The following is a 22,599-nucleotide window of genomic DNA, read 5'->3' as shown; positions in this document are numbered from 1 at the left end:
TTAAACCTAACTAAGCTAAGGACATCACAGAAATCCATGCCCGAAGCAGGATGCGAACCTGCGACTGTAGCGGTCGCGGGGCTCCGGACTGAAGCGCCTAAAACCGCTCGGTCACACTGGCCGACGCTGTAAACAGAACCTGAAATCATCAGAAAAAATTACGTTTTTCCATTCGTGCACCCAGGTTCGTCGTTGAGTACACCATCGCAGGCGCTCCCTGTCTGTGATGCAGCGTCAAGGGTAACTGCATGCATGATCTCTGAGCTGATAGTCCATGCTGCTGCAAACGTCGTCGAACTGTTCGAGCAGATTGTTGTTGTCTTACAAACGTCCCCATCTGTTGCCTCAGAGATCGACACGTGGCTGCACGATCCGTTACAGCCATGCGGATAAGATTCCTGTCATCTCGACTGCTAGTGATACGAGGCCGTTGGGATCCAGCACGGCGTTCCGTACCACCCTCCTGAACCCACCGATTCCATATTCTGCTAACAGTCATTGGATCTCGACCAACGCGAGCAGCAATGTTGCGATACGATAAACCGCAATCACGATAGGCTACAATCCGAAACGTGATGGTACGCATTTCTCCTCCTGACACGAAGCATCACTACAACGTTTCACCATGCGACGCCGGTCAACTGCTGTTTGTGTATGATAAATCGGTTGGAAACTTTTCTCATGTTACCACGTTGTAGGTGTCGCCACCGGCGCCAGCCTTTTGTGAATGCTCTGAGAAGCTAATCATTTGCATATCACAGCATCTTCTTCCGGTCGGTTAAATTTCGCTTCTTTAGCACGTCATCTTCGTGGTGTAGCAATTTTAATGGCCAGTAGTGTATTTCATTTTAAGCTTCAGTCACTTTTAATTTGTTTGGATTATCCGGCATGGACCAGTTTCACAGTACTGGTCTAATTTTCGCTTCCGCAATGGAACTTTCTATGTCGCATACAGTCACAGTTTTTCTCAGTGACAAACACGCACAGAAAACCTTTAGTATACTGTGCACAAAAGACGAACAGACGACAATGGGGAGAAAGAACAGCGCTGACGACTTAACAATGCGTACCTAAACTGTGAGCAAAGGGCATTCTGCTCCGTGCTTCCCGTCTGAAGGCTCCTAGGTGGGGTATATCGCTCAGCCTGAAAATTCGAGATGACGCAAGACGTGATTTCAAGGGAAAGATTCGCAATTCAGATGTGAATGATGTTATAGTTTCTCATTTATTTAAAATATAAGATAGTAATTATTAATTTGTAGGACCTAAGGGAAAATCCGTCTGTGAACTATGATTGTTATGGTACTTAGAAATTGCAAGGAACATGTTTCTGAAACAACTGACGGCGCTATTGTCTATCGAATATAACCGAATGATTACCAAAGATAGGCGATAGTACTCAGCTAGCTTAATAGGGCACAAATGCGTCTGTCAACTTCTACGTGCAACATTTATTAAAAGTTACTTGGAGTGTTATAAAAATTGTAACTTACTTTTTGAAGTATCCTCGTACAAACCAACTTATTTCAAAGTCATGATGCTTATCGATGCGATGTTTTGTATTGACTTCACGATGGAAACGCCTAGTTTTTTAATCTCCCTAGACTTGATTCATACAGTTGCTAGCTGGAGAGTGGGCAATCAAATTCAAGTCCTCAGGCCCACGATTACAGCTGGTAAACGCTTACACTAGCGAGAGCTACGGGTAATGTAGGTAGTCATAGCATAAACCACGGAGATGCTTCTGCAGACGATTGAACCTTGTGGCATTCTTGTCATGCGATCATTACATAACAGAAAATAATCATTACATTTATGCTCCATACGAAGCTAGAGGGGGAGGCAGGGATAGGAGGGATACATACCACTCCTCCTACACTATGTGTGTCAGTGTACAGCGTGCAGAGAGCGTGTGTTGCACGTACCTGTGACTTAACTGCGCCCAAATGGATCTGGGCGACGCGCAGATCAAACCTCTTTAAGCTGATGTCCTCTTGCAGCTCATTCGCTTTGTTGAAAAGACTCGACTCCAAACTCCTGTTGAAAGAAAAAGAGCACGTTATTTTCTATACGCATTTTTAAATCTATTGAAGAACATGAAAAAATGAAGGTTTGCTGCAGCGAGTGACAAAATTTTTGAAAAACGGTGACAGAGTTTAGACGGTGTAATATAACTTTTCCCCCCAAATAAAAGAAATATTTTCGTACATTTTAATATCGCTTTAAATTCTTTCTAACTTTATAGGTACAGCTTCTCATTGAAGAAAGAAAATATATTCTACTGCTGCGAAACCATCTACACTGCTGTGGAAAAAAATGCGGTATCCTCAAGGACAAGTTCATGTTATTGACAGGTGAGGATAGAGGTGTTATTGTAGCAGTATATGATAACAAATTCAGACCAAATGAAACACAGATATCACAGTAAAAGGTGCCCAGACAGTCGCATAAAAACGCAATGTAGCCCCTCTGTCGGCAACGTACGCATGTTTTTTAGGTATCCAAAGGATCACAGTGGTGTCGAATGACACCATGTGATACTGTCCCAAGAATCTTGGGCTTTCTGTTGGACTTCAGCATTGGTTCTTGCAGACCCTGGCAACCAGTAAGTTCCCACTTTACGTGTCCCATAAGTGTTCAATTGCCGAGAGATCTGGTGATCTTGCTGGCTAGGGCAGGGGAGAGCGGGGCTAGAAGTTACCGAGGTACGTTGTCCCTATTGAAATAACTCCGCGAGGGAAAGAGATATGAATATGAAGTAAACACTTCGTGAAATGAAACGCCAAAGCGCCCCGACGACAGCTATCGTGAACAGGCTAATGGTCGCGAGAACATCGGAACGACAGTAGGTGCGTCGCTGGTTCGCGTAAGTAAATATTTTGCTATTTTTCATCTATCTCACGAATATTAACGAGTAGCCTTTAGTGTTTCAGTGTTTTAATGTAATGACTTGTCTACTGTTTTGACACTCAATGCGTAAATTGCCTAGGTTTCGCAATGTAACCAATATCTTGCTTTTATTCCAACATGTGTGATTGGGGTTAGATGTCACGTTTTTCGGGGGCGCTTTCTGACCTCGAACCAACTTGCCCCAATTCATTTGTTCCACCAACGGAATAAAAATATCGTTATTTTTTTCTTTTGTAGTATGAGACGTATACACGAGGTTCTGTGCCACAGGAGTTGATGCAAAAAGCAGCAGATGCAGTTCTCAACGATGGCAGGAAAATAAAAACTGTTGACAAGGAATTACGTATTTGTCAGATGACTTGATACAGATTTGTCAAAAAGCTAAGGTCTGGGGTAGAAAATATCGCGATTGGTTACAAAATAGTAAGAGTTCTCTTTACTGAAGAACAGGAAGATAAGTTAGCAGAATATCTGTTGCAATGTGCTACAATTTTCTTTGGTCTTCTGCCAGAAGAAGTCAAAAAGTTAGCCTACGAATGTGCATTGAATTTCAATGCTCCCAATATTCCACCATCGTGGCACGAAAATAAAAAAAGCTGGTCCAGACTGGATGACTGGTTTTTTAAAAAGACATTCTCACCTGCCAATAAGAACACCGGAGTCAACGAGTGCCAGCAGGGCGACATCATTTAATAAACACAATGTTACCGAATTTACTATAAAGCTCAGCACAGTGTTGTATAAATATACACTCCTGGAAATTGAAATAAGAACACCGTGAATTCATTGTCCCAGGAAGGGGAAACTTTATTGACACATTCCTGGGGTCAGATACATCACATGATCACACTGACAGAACCACAGGCACATAGACACAGGCAACAGAGCATGCACAATGTCGGCACTAGTACAGTGTATATCCACCTTTCACAGCAATGCAGGCTGCTATTCTCCCATGGAGACGATCGTAGAGATGCTGGATGTAGTCCTGTGGAACGGCTTGCCATGCCATTTCCACCTGGCGCCTCAGTTGGACCAGCGTTCGTGCTGGACGTGCAGACCGCGTGAGACGACGCTTCATCCAGTCCCAAACATGCTCAATGGGGGACAGATCCGGAGATCTTGCTGGCCAGGGTAGTTGACTTACACCTTCTAGAGCACGTTGGGTGGCACGGGATACATGCGGACGTGCATTGTCCTGTTGGAACAGCAAGTTCCCTTGCCGGTCTAGGAATGGTAGAACGATGGGTTCGATGACGGTTTGGATGTACCGTGCACTATTCAGTGTCCCCTCGACGATCACCAGTGGTGTACGGCCAGTGTAGGAGATCGCTCCCCACACCATGATGCCGGGTGTTGGCCCTGTGTGCCTCGGTCGTATGCAGTCCTGATTGTGGCGCTCACCTGCACGGCGCCAAACACGCATACGACCATCATTGGCACCAAGGCAGAAGCGACTCTCATCGCTGAAGACGACACGTCTCCATTCGTTCCTCCATTCACGCCTGTCGCGACACCACTGGAGGCGGGCTGCACGATGTTGGGGCGTGAGCGAAAGACGGCGTAACGGTGTGCGGGACCGTAGCCCAGCTTCATGGAGACGGTTGCGAATGGTCCTCGCCGATACCCCAGGAGCAGCAGTGTCCCTAATTTGCTGGGAAGTGGCGGTGCGGTCCCCTACGGCACTGCGTAGGATCCTACGGTCTTGGCGTGCATCCGTGCGTCGCTGCGGTCCGGTCCCAGGTCGACGGGCACGTGCACCTTCCGCCGACCACTGGCGACAACATCGATGTACTGTGGAGACCTCACGCCCCACGTGTTGAGCAATTCGGCGGTACGTCCACCCGGCCTCCCGCATGCCCACTATACGCCCTCGCTCAAAGTCCGTCAACTGCACATACGGATCACGTCCACGCTGTCGCGGCATGCTACCAGTGTTAAAGACTGCGATGGAGCTCCGTATGCCACGGCAAACTGGCTGACACTGACGGCGGCGGTGCACAAATGCTGCGCAGCTAGCGCCATTCGACGGCCAACACCGCGGTTCCTGGTGTGTCCGCTGTGCCGTGCGTGTGATCATTGCTTGTACAGCCCTCTCGCAGTGTCCGGAGCAAGTATGATGGGTCTGACACACCGGTGTCAATGTGTTCTTTTTTCCATTTCCAGGAGTGTAAATTTCCACGTTCAAAAATATGCAATGTAGATGAAAGAGGCGTTATCACAGTGCTAAGGCCGAGGAAAATTATTGCCAAGAAGGAAATGAAGCAAGCTGGAGCCATAGTATCTGCGTGGGACATTGGTGACAGTGGCACTGGCAGTAAATTCATTAGGTCATGCAGTTCCTCCCATGTTTATTTTCCCAAGGCTTCAATACAAGGATTTGTTTACAAAAGGCGGACCACCAGAATCTATCGGTGCAGGTAACAGTTCAGGATGGATGACAGCTACGGAGTTCGTGAAATATATGGATCATTTTATCAAACATACTAAACCATCACCTGCAGATCCGATTTTGCTGTTGCTCGATAATCGCCAATCGCATACTGATATCAATGTGGTGCAAAAAGCGGAATCTAACTCCATTATAATGCTGTCATTCCCGCCTCATTGTACACACTGCCTACAGCCATTGGATGTTGGAGTAAATGCACCGTTCAAAAGCTACTGCGCAAAGGCTCAGGACAATTCGCTACGCGATAATCCTGGCAAGACAATATCGATATATGAGATCCCAGAAATTGTTAGATACGCGCTACCTCGTGCAGTGACTATCATAAACGTAATGAGCGCTTTCAGAAAAACTGGCATTTGGCCTTATGTCTCCAATATTTTACAGAAAACGACTATGCTCCATCGGATGTTACAGATCGCCCTTAAGCTTTAGCAAATGCATCAGATGTGGCTTTAGGCATTTCACATTACATCATCACCAATAGTTCGGAAGCAGTATCAGAGACGGTTACTAGCATAGACGCTAACGCATCTGAAATTGTAAACATTAGTACAGATACAAGACAAATCATTGATGCGCCAGGGCCATCACATGTTGTTAATCTGCCTGCATCTTCTGATGTCATAGAAGAACAACTCAGAGATCAAATCCCTTTCTATGCAGGAGCGGTACGTCCTTTTCTGAAGGCACCGCCAAGGATTGAAAACTTAGAGACGCCTTAGAAAATTCGCTATTTTAACCGATAATCCAGTAAAACAAACCTTAGTAGAAGAGCAAAGCAAGAAAAGAAAAGTGAACATCAACAATGAAAAAGCGAGAAAAAATAAAGGAAAAGGGAAAGGTAAAACAACGCAAGGAAATGGACAACGAAAAGGCAAAGGGAATGGAGATCTGTTAAACGACAAGTTTTACAAACGAGTAGTGAAAAGTCTGAGAATGAGGACGACAGTTTAGAGTGTTAGTGTCTAGTGTGCTGTGACAGTTACTCTAATTCACGTTCCGGGGAAGAATGGATTCAGTGTCAAGAATGTAAGAACTGGGCCCATTCCAGATGTAGGCAGAATCAAGCCTTACTAACCTACCTACGTCCGAACTGTGATTGTGATATGTCTTCTGACGATTAATTAATTATGGGTATAGCCGGCCGCGGTGGTCTAGCGGTTCTGGCGCTGCAGTCCGGAACCGCGGGACTGCTACGGTCGCAGGTTCGAATCCTGCCTCGGGCATGGGTGTGTGTGATGTCCTTAGGTTAGTTAGGTTTAAGTAGTTCTAAGTTCTAGGGGACTTATGACCTAAGATGTTGAGTCCCATAGTGCTCAGAGCCAATTATGGGTATATATGTTTTCTGCCTATGACGGCAACATGATACATACACTCCTGGAAATGGAAAAAAGAACACATTGACACCGGTGTGTCAGACCCACCATACTTGCTCCGGACACTGCGAGAGGGCTGTACAAGCAATGATCACACGCACGGCACAGCGGACACACCAGAAACCGCGGTGTTGGCCGTCGAATGGCGCTAGCTGCGCAGCTTTTGTGCACCGCCGCCGTCAGTGTCAGCCAGTTTGCCGTGGTATACGGAGCTCCATCGCAGTCTTTAACACTGGTAGCATGCCGTGACAGCGTGGACGTGAACCGTATGTGCAGTTGACGGACTTTGAGCGAGGGCGTATAGTGGGCATGCGGGAGGCCGGGTGGACGTACCGCCGAATTGCTCAACACGTGGGGCGTGAGGTCTCCACAGTACATCGATGTTGTCGCCAGTGGTCGGCGGAAGGTGCACGTGCCCGTCGACCTGGGACCGGACCGCAGCGACGCACGGATGCACGCCAAGACCGTAGGATCCTACGCAGTGCCGTAGGGGACCGCACCGCCACTTCCCAGCAAATTAGGGACACTGTTGCTCCTGGGGTATCGGCGAGGACCATTCGCAACCGTCTCCATGAAGCTGGGCTACGGTCCCGCACACCGTTAGGCCGTCTTCCGCTCACGCCCCAACATCGTGCAGCCCGCCTCCAGTGGTGTCGCGACAGGCGTGAATGGAGGGACGAATGGAGACGTGTCGTCTTCAGCGATGAGAGTCGCTTCTGCCTTGGTGCCAATGATGGTCGTATGCGTGTTTGGCGCCGTGCAGGTGAGCGCCACAATCAGGACTGCATACGACCGAGGCACACAGGGCCAACACCCGGCATCATGGTGTGGGGAGCGATCTCCTACACTGGCCGTACACCACTAGTGATCGTCGAGGGGACACTGAAGAGTGCACGGTACATCCAAACCGTCATCGAACCCATCGTTCTACCATTCCTAGACCGGCAAGGGAACTTGCTGTTCCAACAGGACAATGCACGTCCGCATGTATCCCGTGCCACCCAACGTGCTCTAGAAGGTGTAAGTCAACAACCCTGGCCAGCAAGATCTCCGGATCTGTCCCCCATTGAGCATGTTTGGGACTGGATGAAGCGTCGTCTCACGCGGTCTGCACGTCCAGCACGAACGCTGGTCCAACTGAGGCGCCAGGTGGAAATGGCATGGCAAGCCGTTCCACAGGACTACATCCAGCATCTCTACGATCGTCTCCATGGGAGAATAGCAGCCTGCATTGCTGCGAAAGGTGGATATACACTGTACTAGTGCCGACATTGTGCATGCTCTGTTGCCTGTGTCTATGTGCCTGTGGTTCTGTCAGTGTGATCATGTGATGTATCTGACTCCAGGAATGTGTCAATAAAGTTTCCCCTTCCTGGGACAATGAATTCACGGTGTTCTTATTTCAATTTCCAGGAGTGTATTTTCAGTCCCAGACAAGGTCAATATGATTGAAGACTGAATTATCAAGACTGAGTAGTTACAAGTTATCTGTTAATCGGTTAATTACTAAAGGGTTAATAATTGTTTAAGTACAAATTATGGTTTCTTTTTATATAACATACAAATTTTTATCTGATGGTTCGTACGACATTGTTGATTATTACTCAAATAAACAGACATGATTTAATCATTTATTGTTTTTTATTTGACAAATAATAGCTTTAACAAATATGGTAACAACTTACCCCGGCTTGTTAACAATTTGCCCCACGTCGGGGTAAGTTGTTATTTTACGACTTCAGACATTAAAATATTATTACTAAAACAATTTCTCAATCCCAAATCACTGTCTTAATATAAACGTTACATATATAAGTTAATTTTGATTGCATCGTATGAATACTAATATAAAGTATTCTTAACGAATTTTGAGGTTAACTAAAAATCGGAACTTGTAGCCTCGCTTTCCCCTTGTAGTTGTACAACACGGAAAGCACGTTGCATCGCAGCAGCCGTTTCTGGACGTGCAGCTTTGTGCACGTGCAGCCGTATGCGGACGTGCATTGTCCTGGTGAAAAAGAACATTACCTTCTTGTCGAAGTAATGACAATAGCGGACACTGGCTATTTTACCCTGCAAAAACACCAAATGTGACGTCAAGCTGTAACTGAAGACCCGCCCCCCCCACCCATCCCCCACACCATAAGGCCTGGGATTGAACCTGTGTGTCGTGGGCAAGTGCTCTCTGGAATAGGCAGATCACTAGGTCTACGCTATACATATGTATTTCCACCACTCGCAAACAGACAGAAGCCTATCACACGGAAACAGACAGAACCTACTCTCATCACTGCCGGCCGGAGTGGTCGTGCGGTTCTTGGCGCTGGAACCGAGCGACCGCTACGGTCGCAGGTTCGAATCCTGCCTCGGGCATGGATGTGTGTCATGTCCTTAGGTTAGTTAGGTTTAATTAGTTCTAAGTTCTAGGCGACTGATGACCTCAGAAGTTAAGTCGCACAGTGCTCAGAGCCATTTGAACCATTTTTTACTCTCATCACTGAAGACAAAAGAGCGCCATTCCACTCTCCAGTCAACTCTTTCACGACTCCAGAGTAGCCAAGTTTGGCGGTGTCTTGGTAGTGTCGGTGGTAGCCCTGTTAGAGGCACACATGATCTTAATCCTGCAGTAACCAGACGGTCCCTACTGGCCCCTGATGACACAGCAGATGCAACATGTCCCAGGATTTCGCCCCTGGATGATGTTCGGTCGGCCACCGTTGTTTGAACAACGCATCGATCTTGACGTGCGTCGGTACCACGCTGACGTCCAGATCCTGGTCTAAAGGCGTGAGAATGCTCTTCACACCAGGTTGAAAACAGTGGCACATCACTGGTACATTTAGCCCAACATTTGCAGCAGTCCGTCGATACATCCATACAGCCTTCCACAGTTCCGCAGTGTGACCCCATTCGAATGACTGATCCTATTCAACAGGAGTACGTACTCTTCGATGGGACTTGGTTGTACCTCATAATGTACGTTGCAAACACTGTGTGCCTCTAAACTCAGCACAGTTACTGCTTGCAGAGTCGCAACAGAGGGCGCACAGACAAGCGTTCTCGGCGCGGTCTGATCGCCGATGACCGTGACAAATGGGTCACTAAGAGTGGAATCCCTCAGTATGCACATATTATACCCTGCTGCCACTGAACACAGTCCTTGAGTGTGTTGCATTTTTTCCCGGCAACGTACATAATTGAGATACTTACCTGTATCCATTCTATTTCGTTGAAACGAACATTCAAACTCTTACCCAAACGGCTGCAAAGGAATATCAGTCATCCCGTTTCCTTTGACTTGTTCTTTGTTATTATTGTTTATTTTCTCAGTTTTGGTCAAAGAGAAGTAGTACCATGTATAGTTCACACACTGAGTCAAGTGCGTAACGCGTATAGAAAATTCGTAATGCCGCCCAGCGAACGTGAATTATAATGAAGACCACTGTGAGCGTATGAGAAAATATTGGGAACAACATGTATGTTTTTCGTTGGGCAAAGATGATGAAAACAAATATTCCGAGCGAGCATTTCACGGCAGTGACGTACTGTTGCACCACGGCGTCTTTATATGGCGGTTAAATACTAGTGGCTGGGTTAACAGGATATTTCACCATGGGCTGACGCAGGAAGGGTTAGAGAGGTGAAGCAGACAGAAGCTGACAAGGTGTACTTTCAGAAGAAGCTACAAGTGAACTTTTCTGACACAGCAGGAATCGCTTCCCGTATCTCACAGTGGTAAAAGTTACCACACAGTTAGCTTCAATGACTGGAGCTAGAGCTGTAACATTTCTGACAGAACAGAAGCATGGAAGCAGACTGTATCAATGGCGACCTAGATTACCCCGCCTCTAAGCCCCACACCAGACCACTTCCTTGTTCTATCTGATACGGAGTGATGGCTTGGCGAAACAGTGCGGGGCCGCCATGTATACGGTCCGTATCAGCAACTGATGGGGCAATGCTATTATGGTGGCTCAGTCTTCGAAGGCCACATGTTGAAGTTAGCACCCTCTCCACACTCCAGAGCCGGCGACCATATCCAGCTGGTGACTGCAGCAAGAAAGCATTACAACTGCTGTATCTTACACACTGAATAAACATCCTACTGGCAGCTGCTACTATGATTTATCAGCGGACATCCACCTGACTTCATGAACCTGCTGCCCTGCCAACCAACTCGCTGTGCCATCACAACCTGCAGCAGGTTACATAATTGCACCTGTCGTTCTCATGCAATCTACCATACGTGGCGTCAGCAGTGGCTTACTAGTGTCCGCCTCTGTATCGCAACGATAGCGTTACCGCCTGCAAGCCAAGAGGGCCAGGGTTCGATTCCCGGCAGGGGACTGGGTGTTTTGTGTCTTTCATCATCATTGACACGCAAGTCGCAGAAGTGGCGTCAACTACAAAGACTTGCAATGTGGCGGCCGAACCCCGAAGGGGATATCCCGGCCATTAAATGCCATACGATAACTTCATTTTCACTACTGACAATTAGAGACGACAGTGGCCAGTGAATCCACAAAGCTGATGAAAGAAGTGACTTCTGAGAGCTAGGGCTAGAAGTGGCCAAATGGATTTACACACACACAACACAGAGTGTGTGTGTGTGTGTGTGTGTGTGTGTGTGTGTGTGTGTGTGTCTGTATTGGCCCAATTCCAGGACTGGCATTTAGGTTTTCGGGTTAAATTTGCTGAGTTGCATGAGCACCGGGGATTGAGTCAATGCAGCAGGAACATATTAGAGTACTGTGAAAACATGTTTCAAATGGGTCTGAGCACTATGGGACTTAACATCGGAGGTCATCAGTCCCCTAGAACTTAGAGCTACTTAAACCTAACTAACCTAAGGACATCACACACATCCATGCCTGAGGCAGGATTCGAACCTGCCACCGTAGCGGTCGCACGGTTCCAGACTGAAGCGCCTAGAATCGCTCGGCCACTACGGCCGGCTAGAGGACTGTGAAGGTGTGCGCTCATAAAGGCGCGCACCATGTAATGTGATAGATCATAGTGCATCCTGTACTGAATCAGCTCCAGTGACATATTCGAAATGCCGTAGGTATGGGCATTATGTGAAGCACTGTCGTGAATCCAGATGCCTGATGATTAAGCATAAGGACTGGGAGTAATACTTTAGTGATACAGTTAGCTATACTTTTATTTTTTATTGTTTGTTGCATTTCTTTGTATGGAAAAGAGGCTTCACAATGACCGAGTCAAGAACATAGGGGATTATCAACCAGAAATATCGTTTGAGATCAGATAATACTGAACTGTGTAAGGAGTTAGATGCCTTAAGCAACAAGATATCACCCAGTTTGACTGCTTCCCACCTTAGTTTAAACTACTGCTGGATTAGTTAATGCTTTCACGGGCAAGGCAAAAGAGGATATAGTGGTACTTACAGACGGCCTGTTGACTGCTGCAAAGCTGGGGTTTTGGACAGATTAAAAATTGTTGCTGATGAGTAAGTTGCGCTTGACAGAAGAAGCGTAAAATTATACCAAGTATTACGAGGATCTAAGAAATGCTCAAATATTCAACGAACCCTAGAAAGGCCAGGTGCAATGTTACTGGAGCCAGAATAGCTGTAGATTTAATTAAAAGGGGTGGCGGTAAAGTAAAATGAGCCTGTTGACAATTTTGTAGACAAGATGCAGAAAATCTGTATTAATACCTATCAGTTGATGGACAGTGACGAAACGAATTGCATCGTTCTGCAGGAAGCGGAACATAGGGCATTAGACACATTGTTAAGGGTACTGGGACCTGATGGGTCAAGAAAGGTGCACACAGAATTTCCAAAGTACCTGTCTGATTCTACTGGCATAGCGATAGAACGGAGGAAATAAATGCGGTGACGAAAGTCCATGATTGAAGAAACGTTTACTCTACTGACGTCAAGTGCTATCGTTGCAGATGTTGAGGTCCATATGAAAAAAGTGGCAATAGCCACAATGAAAAAATGTGGGACAGTGGGACACTGGAAGTTGGATTGCAGAAGTAAGGCATCTGATGGAAAAGGGCGGAATGCAAATAATCAAACGGAAAACCACAACGGGAGCCCGAAGTCCGATAAACAGCGCCCCCAGTAAGTTTTTATGTTACAGAAACGTATGCAGAAGTGGAACGTTCCTTGATTTGCGTAACAGACTGTAGGAACATATAATTTTTACAGAAACATGTGCTCACGTGTTTGTGACAAGTCTGGACCTCTTTAGGAAGAGGCATTCAAACGCTCCATGTTATACTCTTTGGGAAGAGGCACTTAAAACCTCCGTGTTATAAGTTACTTGGAGTAGAGGAGATTGACGTACAATTTCTGGGGTCGGTAATGTTAAGTTTTTGGGTTGAAGCAAAGCGAGTCGAGGAAAATAAGAAAGGTATGAACGTTGTACCATCTGAAGGAATCTGTTGTTAGTGACTCACTGCTGCAAGGCTCGCCTATCGTGAAGGAGAAACAAGTTAAACTGCATGCAACGTCACTATAGCTCAATTCGCGTGACGAAGTACCATAAGATACAGGGAAATTAATTTGAGTGAATATTGGAATGGAACTACCTGTAAACGTGTTATATGTGACAGAACCACTGAAGGAAAATGATGAATCAGATAAATTGTGGCGTTTTGTGTGCAGAAGGCACTAGAAACACCGGATCAATGCAATGCTCAGTTATTAGAATATCGTTAAGTTCATTGGGTGATGCTGACAAGCTCATTTACCTGGAAGGATAAACCGAAAAAGTTGGTCACCCGGTATTAAGGTTCACATTAGGTTATTGAGATGACGTCACTAGCGAATATTGAACTGCAATTACCAACATGAACGACCATCGTACATGTTGGCTGTATTCGTTCTTTCGAAGGCGTACTAGATTCGTTGCCACCCGTGATGGTAGCATTGCCTGAAAACAAGGGGGGAGGTGGGAAGAAAAAGAGGAAACCAGACAGACTCGCACGACTTGCACACACAATTCCTTCGCGTCGAGAAGCGAAAGGAGAATTAGTATATTGAAATGTTTTATTTTGTGTGTACGAGTATTTATGGTGTCGTGGTAACAGAGTATGTCAGATGACGGAGCAGGATTTCCTTTATATATGTTTGCAGTATTTTGTAGGTATTTAAGATAAACGATGAACTTGGTGGAATGGAGGGAGAGTAATTATGAATTACTTTTCACAGCTAACTTCACCAGAAAAAGATGTTAAAGGGGGTAGGTGCTGATACTCTCGGCTGTAGTGCACCTCTGCAGCTGCAATGGGATGAGTGCGTTGGAAGACCGACCAATGGAAGGTGGGTCAATCTTCTTCAGACAAAAAGATTTCGTCCTAACCAGCCACCAGGCGACACTAAACCTGGCACAAAATGCGTGGCAAGTGAGAAATGAAGTACGGAGGCTGGAAGGAGCTTCATCAAAAGTGCACCTCGAGGCTTAGAAGAAGGGTGTTTTATGCCAGATACAAGAAGAGTACCGAGCGCTACGTCTCTACTACAAACGCCTACAAGATAATTACGGCAAACTGCTGATTTGGTGCCAAATATGTTGAGTCGACACAAGATAGGATCGTTGGAGGCGAGAATTAGACTACTGAAAGCGTTATTCAGGCCTGCAAATACTGATTACGTATAGGAACTTACCGACACTTTAGCGCAGGTAAAAGTATGCTGTGGAAGGTAATAAGGCTCCAAATGAGAAGCACACCATGCATTTCACGAACCTAGGGAGCAGGGATGCACTGGATATATTCCTTGTCCCAACCAGTAGTGGCTCAAATGGCTCTGACCACTATGGGACAACTTCTGAGGTCATCAGTCCCCTTGAACTTAGAACTACTTAAACCTAACTAACTTAAGGACATCACACACATCCATGCCCGAGGCAGGATTCGAACCTGCGACCGTAGCGGTCGCGCGGTTCCAGACTGTAGCGCCCAGAACCGCTCGGCCAGTCCGGTGGGAAACCAGTAGTGGTTATGGCAAGCTGATATGGCCAAGATCACCTATGCGCACAGAACGTTTAGAGCGAGGCAGCGGCATATTAATAAATGGGCTGACTTGTGACTTCTCAGGATCAGCTTTTCATCTTCCATTTATCGTAACAGGAGTTACAATCGTGAACATAACAAATCCCTTGTTGTCATCTGCAGGATTGCACTGCAGGTCACTGCTTCTGCGTCTCGTGCTGGTATCTACGATTCCTCTCTGTGCGATCGGGTGCCTCTTGCTCTCAGCTGCATCTCCGTGCCAGCCACCACGACCAGCTTCCACGGAGAGCGTTGCAACTGCGTGCCTGGGGAGTGACACTGCGCTTCTTCGCTCGCCAAAATGCGGACAATGTGGCTCCACACCACAGCCGGAGGCTTACTGAGGAAACCCATGGCTAAGTCTCCGAAGGCCACATGCTGATGTCAGAACCTTCGCCAAATTTCAGGGCCTACTTCCGTCCCCTGGTGCTGACCGCGGCTAGACAACGTTGCAACTGCTACATCTTGAGTATTGAGTAAACATCCTATTAAGAACTGACATTTTGATTTATCAGCAGACATCCACCATATTTTATGAACCTGCTGCCCTGTCAATCAACTCACAGCCTATAGTAGTGGGGTACTTAATTACACCTGTCACCCTGACCCACCCTCTACAGTATGATGTGTTTTGATAGAAGCATTCAAACCATCTGACGATGGATGTGGAGGCGGCCTGCGCGCAACTCGTGGTCGTGCGGTAGCGTTCTCGCTTCCCACGCCCGGGTTCCCGGGTTCGATTCCCGGTGGGGTCAGGGATTTTCTCTGCCTCGTGATGGCTGGGTGTTGTGTGCTGTCTTTAAGTTAGCTAGGTTTAAGTAGTTCTAAGTTCTAGGGGACTGATGACCGTAGCAGTTAAGTCCCATAGTGGTCAGAGCCATTTGAACCATTTTTTGGAGGCGGCCTTGCCTGCGGCTATCGAGCGTACGGGGTGCAGTCGTCTGCAAGTAGTTGCTCACGTCGGCACCATTGATGCCTGTCGCTTCGGTTCTGAGGCGATCCTCAGTTCGTACGGGCGGCTGGCGGATTTGGTGAAGACCGCTGGCCTCGCACACGGGGTACAAGCAGAACTCTCTATTTGCAGCATCGTTCCCAGAGTGGATCGGGGTCCTATGGTTTGGAGCCGAGTGGAGGGTCTCAACCAGAGACTTCGTCGACTCTGTGACAGTCTTGGCTGCAGATTTCCAGACTTGAGCTATTGGGTGGGGAATTGTAGGACGCCCCTAGATAGGTCAGGGGTGCAGTACACAAAGGAAGCGGATATTCGGGTAGCAGAGTACTTGTGGCGTGCACTTGGGTTTTTTTAGGGTTGGCAGTAGTGCGAGGTGTCCTGATGAAAACTCACCAGCCGGCGTGCAGGCAGGGAAATCAGGACGCGCTCAGTGTAAAGACACTTCAGCTATCAAGATATTAGCAGCACATTTTTAGAGTGTTCGGAATAAAGTTCCTGAATTTACTGCCCTCCAGGAAGCGTGTGGAGCGCAAATTATTCAAAATGGTTCAAATGGCTCTGAGCACTATGGGACTTAACTTTTGAGGTCATCAGTCCCCTAGAACTTAGAACTACTTAAACCTAACTAACCTAAGGACATCACACACATCCATGCCCGAGGCAGGATTCGAACCTGCAACCGTAACGGTCGCGCGGTTCCAGACTGTAGTGCCTAGGACCGCTCGGCCGCAAATTATTCTCGGGACTGAGACCTGGCAGAACCCTGAGATAGGAAGTTCTGAAATATTTAGTGAGGGTTGGAACGAGTATCGGAAAGACAGATTAGACACCGTAGGAGGTGGTGTCTTCATTGCAGTCGACAGAAATATTGTGTCTACTGAGGTCGAACTAGAGTGTGATTCTGAAGTTATCTGGACACGTTTAACAGGGCTGGGAGAAATGAAGTCAATTGTTGGGTGTTATTACCGGCCACCAGGTTCCACCGTAACAGTTCTAGAATCATTCAAAGGGAGTCTACACTCTGTATCGCAGAAGTACCCGGATCATGCTATATTAGTCGGAGGCGACTTCAGCCTACCTAGTATAGACTGGGATGTCTATGGATTCATTACAGGTGGTACAGAAAAGCCGTCGTGTGAATTTCTTTTGAACACATTATCCGAAAACTGTCTTGAGCAGCTAAATCGACAGCCAGCGCGTCATGGAAATATTTTAGATCTGGTAGCCACGAACAGACCAGACCTCATCGACGGTGTCAGTGTTGAGACAGGGATTAGTGATCATGATGTTGTCATTACGACTATGGTTACGAAAGTTAAAAAGTCGGTCAAGAAGGCTAGGAGAGTATTCTTACTAGAAAGAGCAGATAAGCAGTTGTTAGCATCCCACTTAGTAAATGAATCGACTTCATTTACTTCCGGTACGATGGTCGTGGAAGAATTATGGGCAAATTTTAAACACATTGTAAATCACGCATTGGAGAATTATGTGCCGAAAAAGTGGGCTAGGGACGGAAAAGACCCACCGTGGTTTAACAGCGCAATTCGGAGAATGCTTAGGAAGCAAAGACAGTTGTACTCGCGGTACAAGAAAGATCGGGAGAATGAGGACAGGCAATAGTTAGTAGAAATTCGTGCTGCTGTAAAACGAGCGATGCGCGAAGCATACAACCACTACCACCGTCATACCTTAGCAAAAGATCTTGCTGAAAACCCAAGGAAATTCTGGTCTTACGTAAAATCGGTAAGGGGGTCGAAGGCTTATATCCAGTCACTCACCGATCAGTCTGGCCTGGCAACGGAAGACAGCAAAACGATAGCTGAAATTTTAAGTTTAGCATTTGAGAAATCTTTCACGCAGGAGGATCGTACAAACATACCGCCGTTTGAATCTCGTACAGATCCTCGTATGGAGGACATAGTGATAGACATCCCTGGGGTTGTGAAGCAGCTGAATGGGTTGAAAATAAATAAATCGCCAGGTCCGGATGGGATTCCAATTCGGTGTTACAGCGAGTACTCTACTGCATTGGCTCCTTACTTAGCTTGCATTTATCGCGAATCTCTTGCCCAACGTAAAGTCCCGAGCGACTGGAAAAAAGTGCAGATGACGCCTGTATATAAGAAGGGTAGAATGACGGATCCTCAAGATTACAGACCAACATCCTTAACATCGGTTTTTTGCAGGATTCTCGAACATATTCTCAGTTCGAATAAAATGAATTTCCTTGAGACAGAGAAGCTGCTGTCCATGCATCAGCACGGCCTTAGAAAGCATCGCTCCTGCGAAACGAAAATCGCCCTCTTTTCACATGATATCTTGCGAACCATGGATGAAGAGTATGAGACGGATGCCATATTCCTTGACTTCCGGAAAGCGTTTGACTCGGTGCCCCACTGCAGACTCCTAACTAGTGTACGAGCATATAGGATTGGTTTCCAAATATGAGTGGCTCGAAGACTTCTTAAGTAATAGAACACAGTACGTTGTCCTCGACGGTGAGTGTTCATCGGCGGTGAGGGTCTCATCTGGAGTGCCCCAGGGAAGTGTGGTAGGTCCGCTGTTGTTTTCTATCTAAATAAATGATCTTTTGGATAGGGTGGATAGCAATGTGCGGCTGTTTGCTGATGATGCTGTGGTGTACGGGAAGGTGTCGTCGTTGAGTGACTATAGGAGGATACAAGATGACTTGGATAGGATTTGTGATTGGTGTAAAGAATGGCAGCTAACTCTAAATATAGATAAATATAAATTAATGCACATGAATGGGAAAAAGAAGCCCGTAATGTTTGAATATTCCATCAGTAGTGTAGCGCTTGACACAGTCACGTCGATTAAATATTTGGGCGTAACATTGCAGAGCGATATGATGTGGGACAAGCATGTAATGGCAGTTGTGGGGAAGGCGGATAGTCGTCTTCGGTTCATTGGTAGAATTTTGGGAAGATGTGATTCATCTGTAAACGAGACCGCTTATAAAACACTAATACGACCTATTCTTGACTACTGCTCGAGCATTTGGGATCCCTATCAGGTCGGATTGAGGGAGGACATAGAAGCAATTCAGAGGCGGGCTGCTAGATTTGTTACTGGTAGGTTTGATCATCACGCGGGTGTTACGGAAATGCTTCAGGAACTCGGGTGGGAGTCTCTGGAAGAAAGGAGGCGTTCTTTTCGTGAATCGATACTGGGGAAATTTCGAGAACCAGCATTTGAGGCTGACTGCAGTACCATTTTACTGCCGCCAACTTATATTTCGCGGAAAGACCACAAAGATAAGGGAGATTAGGGCTCGTACAGAGGCATATAGGCAGTCATTTTTCCCTCGTTCTGTTTGGGAGTGGAACAGGGAGAGAAGATGCTAGTTGTGGTACGAGGTACCCTCCGCCACGCACCGTATGGTTGATTGCGGAGTATGTATGTAGATGTAGATGTAGAATTGTTAATTCTGTTTTCAACCAAGTAAATCAAGACCAAATTCGGTGGTTGCTTCTGTACAGTGTAAATATTCTGTAAACATTTGCTATAGAACATTCATCACACAAGAAGGCTTTAAAATACTGCTAGAAGCTTCTGTATACAATACAGATTTGACGTTTCACATCATTCATTTATGTTTAAATATTTTTGAAAAATGAACCTGCAGAGTAGTGAACATCTTTTCACACAATGATTAAAGAAGTATTATACAATTACCTACTTTTTTGTGTGATATCTTTTGTGTGATGATCAGGATTTAACGTCCGGTCGACAGCGAGGTCATTAGAGACGGAGAACAAGCTCCGATTGTTTCAAGGATAGGGAAGGAAATCGGCCCTGTCCTCTACATCCCGGTATTTGCCGGGAACGATTTAGCGAAATCACGGAAAACCCAAATCAGGATGGTTGGATGCGGGTTTTAATCGTCTTCCTGCCGAATGCGAGTCCAGTGTGTTAACCACTGAGCCACCTCACTCGGTCGTTTTCCTTTTGACTAAATTCATGCTGTTCACCACAGATTTCACAAGGTAAAGGGAAGAATAAGTCCAAGCTTGGTTTGATGCTGAATCTGAAAGATTTCTAACCAGTAGATCATTTATCGAACGTAGTGAGGAAATTAATTTAGATTCATTAATCTAAATATACACTACGTGATCATAAATATCCTGACACCTATTAATACAAGGATATGGCCACTTTTCCACTTTATTACAACATCAACTCTGCTGGGGACAATTTCAGTGACGAGTATGAATTTTGCGAAGGAATGGAAGCCCATTTTTCCTCAAAAGCCGAAAACAGAAACGTGATTATGTTTTATGCTGGAGTCTGGAGCGAAGTCGACGTACTAAGTCATTCCAAAAGTGTCCCAGTGAGTTCAGTTTGGGACTCTGGACAGGGCAGTTCACTACAGAAATGAAACTGTCCACAAACCCTTGCATCACAGATGCTGCTTTACGAAAAAAAAGGTTTAAATGGCTCTGAGCACTATGTGACTCAACTTCTAAGGTCATCAGTCCCCTAGAACTTAGAACTACTTAAACCTAACTAAGCTAAGGACATCACACACATCCATGCCCGAGGCAGGATTCGAACCTGCCACCGTAGCGGTCGTGCGGTTCCAGACTGTAGCGCCTAGAACCGCTCGACCACCCCGCTTTACGACAGAGTGCGTTTTTATGCTGGTATGAACAGTCATCGTCTCCGAACTGTTCCTCTACTATTCACAGTACACATTGCTTAAAGCCGGCCGGAGTGGCCGAGCGGTTCTAGACGCTTCAGTCTGGAACCGCGCGACCGGTACGGTCGCAGGTTCGAATCATGCCTCGGGCATGGATGTGTGTGATGTCCTTAGGTTAGTTAGGTTTAAGTAGTTCTAGGTTCTAGGGGACTGATGACCTAAGATGTTAAGTCCCATAGTGCTCAGAACCATATTGCTTAAAACGTGTTCATATACTTTCGCATTTAACATTTTCTTATGCGCAACAAAAGGGACCACACCCAAAACGACCCCATACCGTAACACCACCTACTCAGTACTTTAGTGTTGGCACTACGCAAGGGTGCGGCTAATGTTCTCCAGGCATTCGTCAAGCCAAAACCCTTCCATCGGAATGCCACAGTGTATAGCGTGGTGTGATTCGTGACTCCAAATCACTCGACTCCAGTCGGCATGAGTGGCCGAGCGGTTCTAGGCACTACAGTCTGGAACCGCGCGACCGCTACGGTCGCAGGTTCGAATCCTGCCTCGGGCATGGATATGTGTGATGTCCTTAGGTTAATTAGGTTTAAGTAGTTCTAAGTTCTAGGGGACTGGTGACCAAAGAAGTTAAGTCCCAGAGTGCTCAGAGCCATGTCAACCATTTCAACTCGACTCCAGTCATCCACTCACTGTCCAGTGGTAGCACCCTTGAAACCTCCTCAAGGCTTGCTTAGCACTGACTAAAGAAATGTGTTTCATGTGAAGAGTTGCTTGATCATTGTACCTCTTTTTTTATTTTAACTCCCTGCGCACAGCCATTGTATTAGCTGGACTACTGATAGTTTTTTGGAAGTCGTGATTAATTCCCTCCGTTGATTTCATGCAACATTTTACAGCTTCCCTCCTTAATGTTCAACGGTCCCTGGTCGGTACCCGGTCTTGGTTTGGCCGTGGTTGTTCCTTCGCTTTTCCACTTTACAGTCACATCACCAACAGTCGATTTTGTCAGCTATAGAAGGGTCGACATGTCCCTGATGGATTTGTTACTCAGGTGGCATTCAATAACGAGTTCTTGTGTGAAGCCATTGAGCTCCCTTGACCGAGCCATTCTCCTGTTATTGATTCTCTACTGACAACACAGTACCCTTCGCCTTCTTGTATGCTGGCGGATCCGCCTTTCGTCACTTCTAGTGGTCAATTCCGTGTCACATAGGGGTGTCCTGATACTTCCGATAAGGCATGTCGACGCACCTCCATTTTGCAGGAATGAGAATCTGGCTCCATTTAAGAGCGTCATGAGCTGATATTACGAACATTTCATGCATAGTGGAAAAATACATTATTTACCCTGTATGTATGGCAATCTTTTAACGGGATTTTTCGCTAGACGTACATCTGCTATCGTATTGGCTCATGATGTTTGTGTAGGCACATTTTTCTGCATGGAATACGCTCAAGCTGTTGCAGATTTCATTAAATTGTGTGAAGTACAAAAAGAACTTCTGGGATAAATAAATCGACTTATGTGGGACACTACGGTGGGAAAAATTCGAATTATGTTCGGATACAGTGACTCATCGCATTATTACAAGATTAATAAATTCGTTCTAAGTCATTGCTATGCTGTGAAGCATAACATGCTGTAGACACTTCGACATCTAAACAAGGTATAGCCTTTCCTCAGATGTTTTCCAAACAAAAAGTGGTTCAAATGGCTCTGAGCACTATGGGACTTAACATCTGTGGTCATCAGTCACTTAGAACTACTTAAACCTAACTAACCTAAGGACATCACACACATCCATGCCCGAGGTAGGATTCTGTTCTCCGAGAATGACGTGTTGACAGACGTAAAATAACATTTGTAAAGAATGCGCCAAACATTTTTAGATTGTTTGTTATCTGGATACCAGAGGATCCTATGAAGAATACTGTGAGATATAGAACTAATGGCTGGAAATGTGTATTTAGATTTCCATTGACACAAGAGCCTTACATCTTACATCGCCAGCTTAACCTATTCAAATACTAGCACCCATAACAGGTCGAGGGACCTCAACTGTGGGTTCAGAACAATTTGGTCTCATTATTTGTACACTTTAGTTGTGATGCCTGCTCCACCAGTTCTTTCCACACAGTATTCCTGGTAGTGTGCATCTTACGCGCTTGTTGACGGGTGCGTGTTGATGAATCCTTC

At 46.2% G+C, this 22,599-nt stretch overlaps 1 protein-coding gene across 1 annotated transcript in view; it reads right to left on the bottom strand.

The window, feature by feature from the left end:
• Window positions 1-22,599, bottom strand: part of LOC126184482 (uncharacterized) — a 1,022,231-nt gene that overhangs the window by 500,477 nt on the left and 499,155 nt on the right. The window contains exon 8 of the mRNA XM_049926873.1: window positions 1,926-2,037. Coding sequence (XP_049782830.1) covers window positions 1,926-2,037 — 112 coding nt within the window. The remainder of the gene's footprint in view (window positions 1-1,925; window positions 2,038-22,599) is intronic.

The sequence above is a fragment of the Schistocerca cancellata genome, chromosome 4 (assembly GCF_023864275.1).
Source record: "Schistocerca cancellata isolate TAMUIC-IGC-003103 chromosome 4, iqSchCanc2.1, whole genome shotgun sequence".
NCBI lineage: Eukaryota > Metazoa > Arthropoda > Insecta > Orthoptera > Acrididae > Schistocerca > Schistocerca cancellata.
The sequence above is the reverse complement of the archived record's forward strand: the minus strand, read 5'-3'. Positions and strand labels throughout refer to the sequence as shown.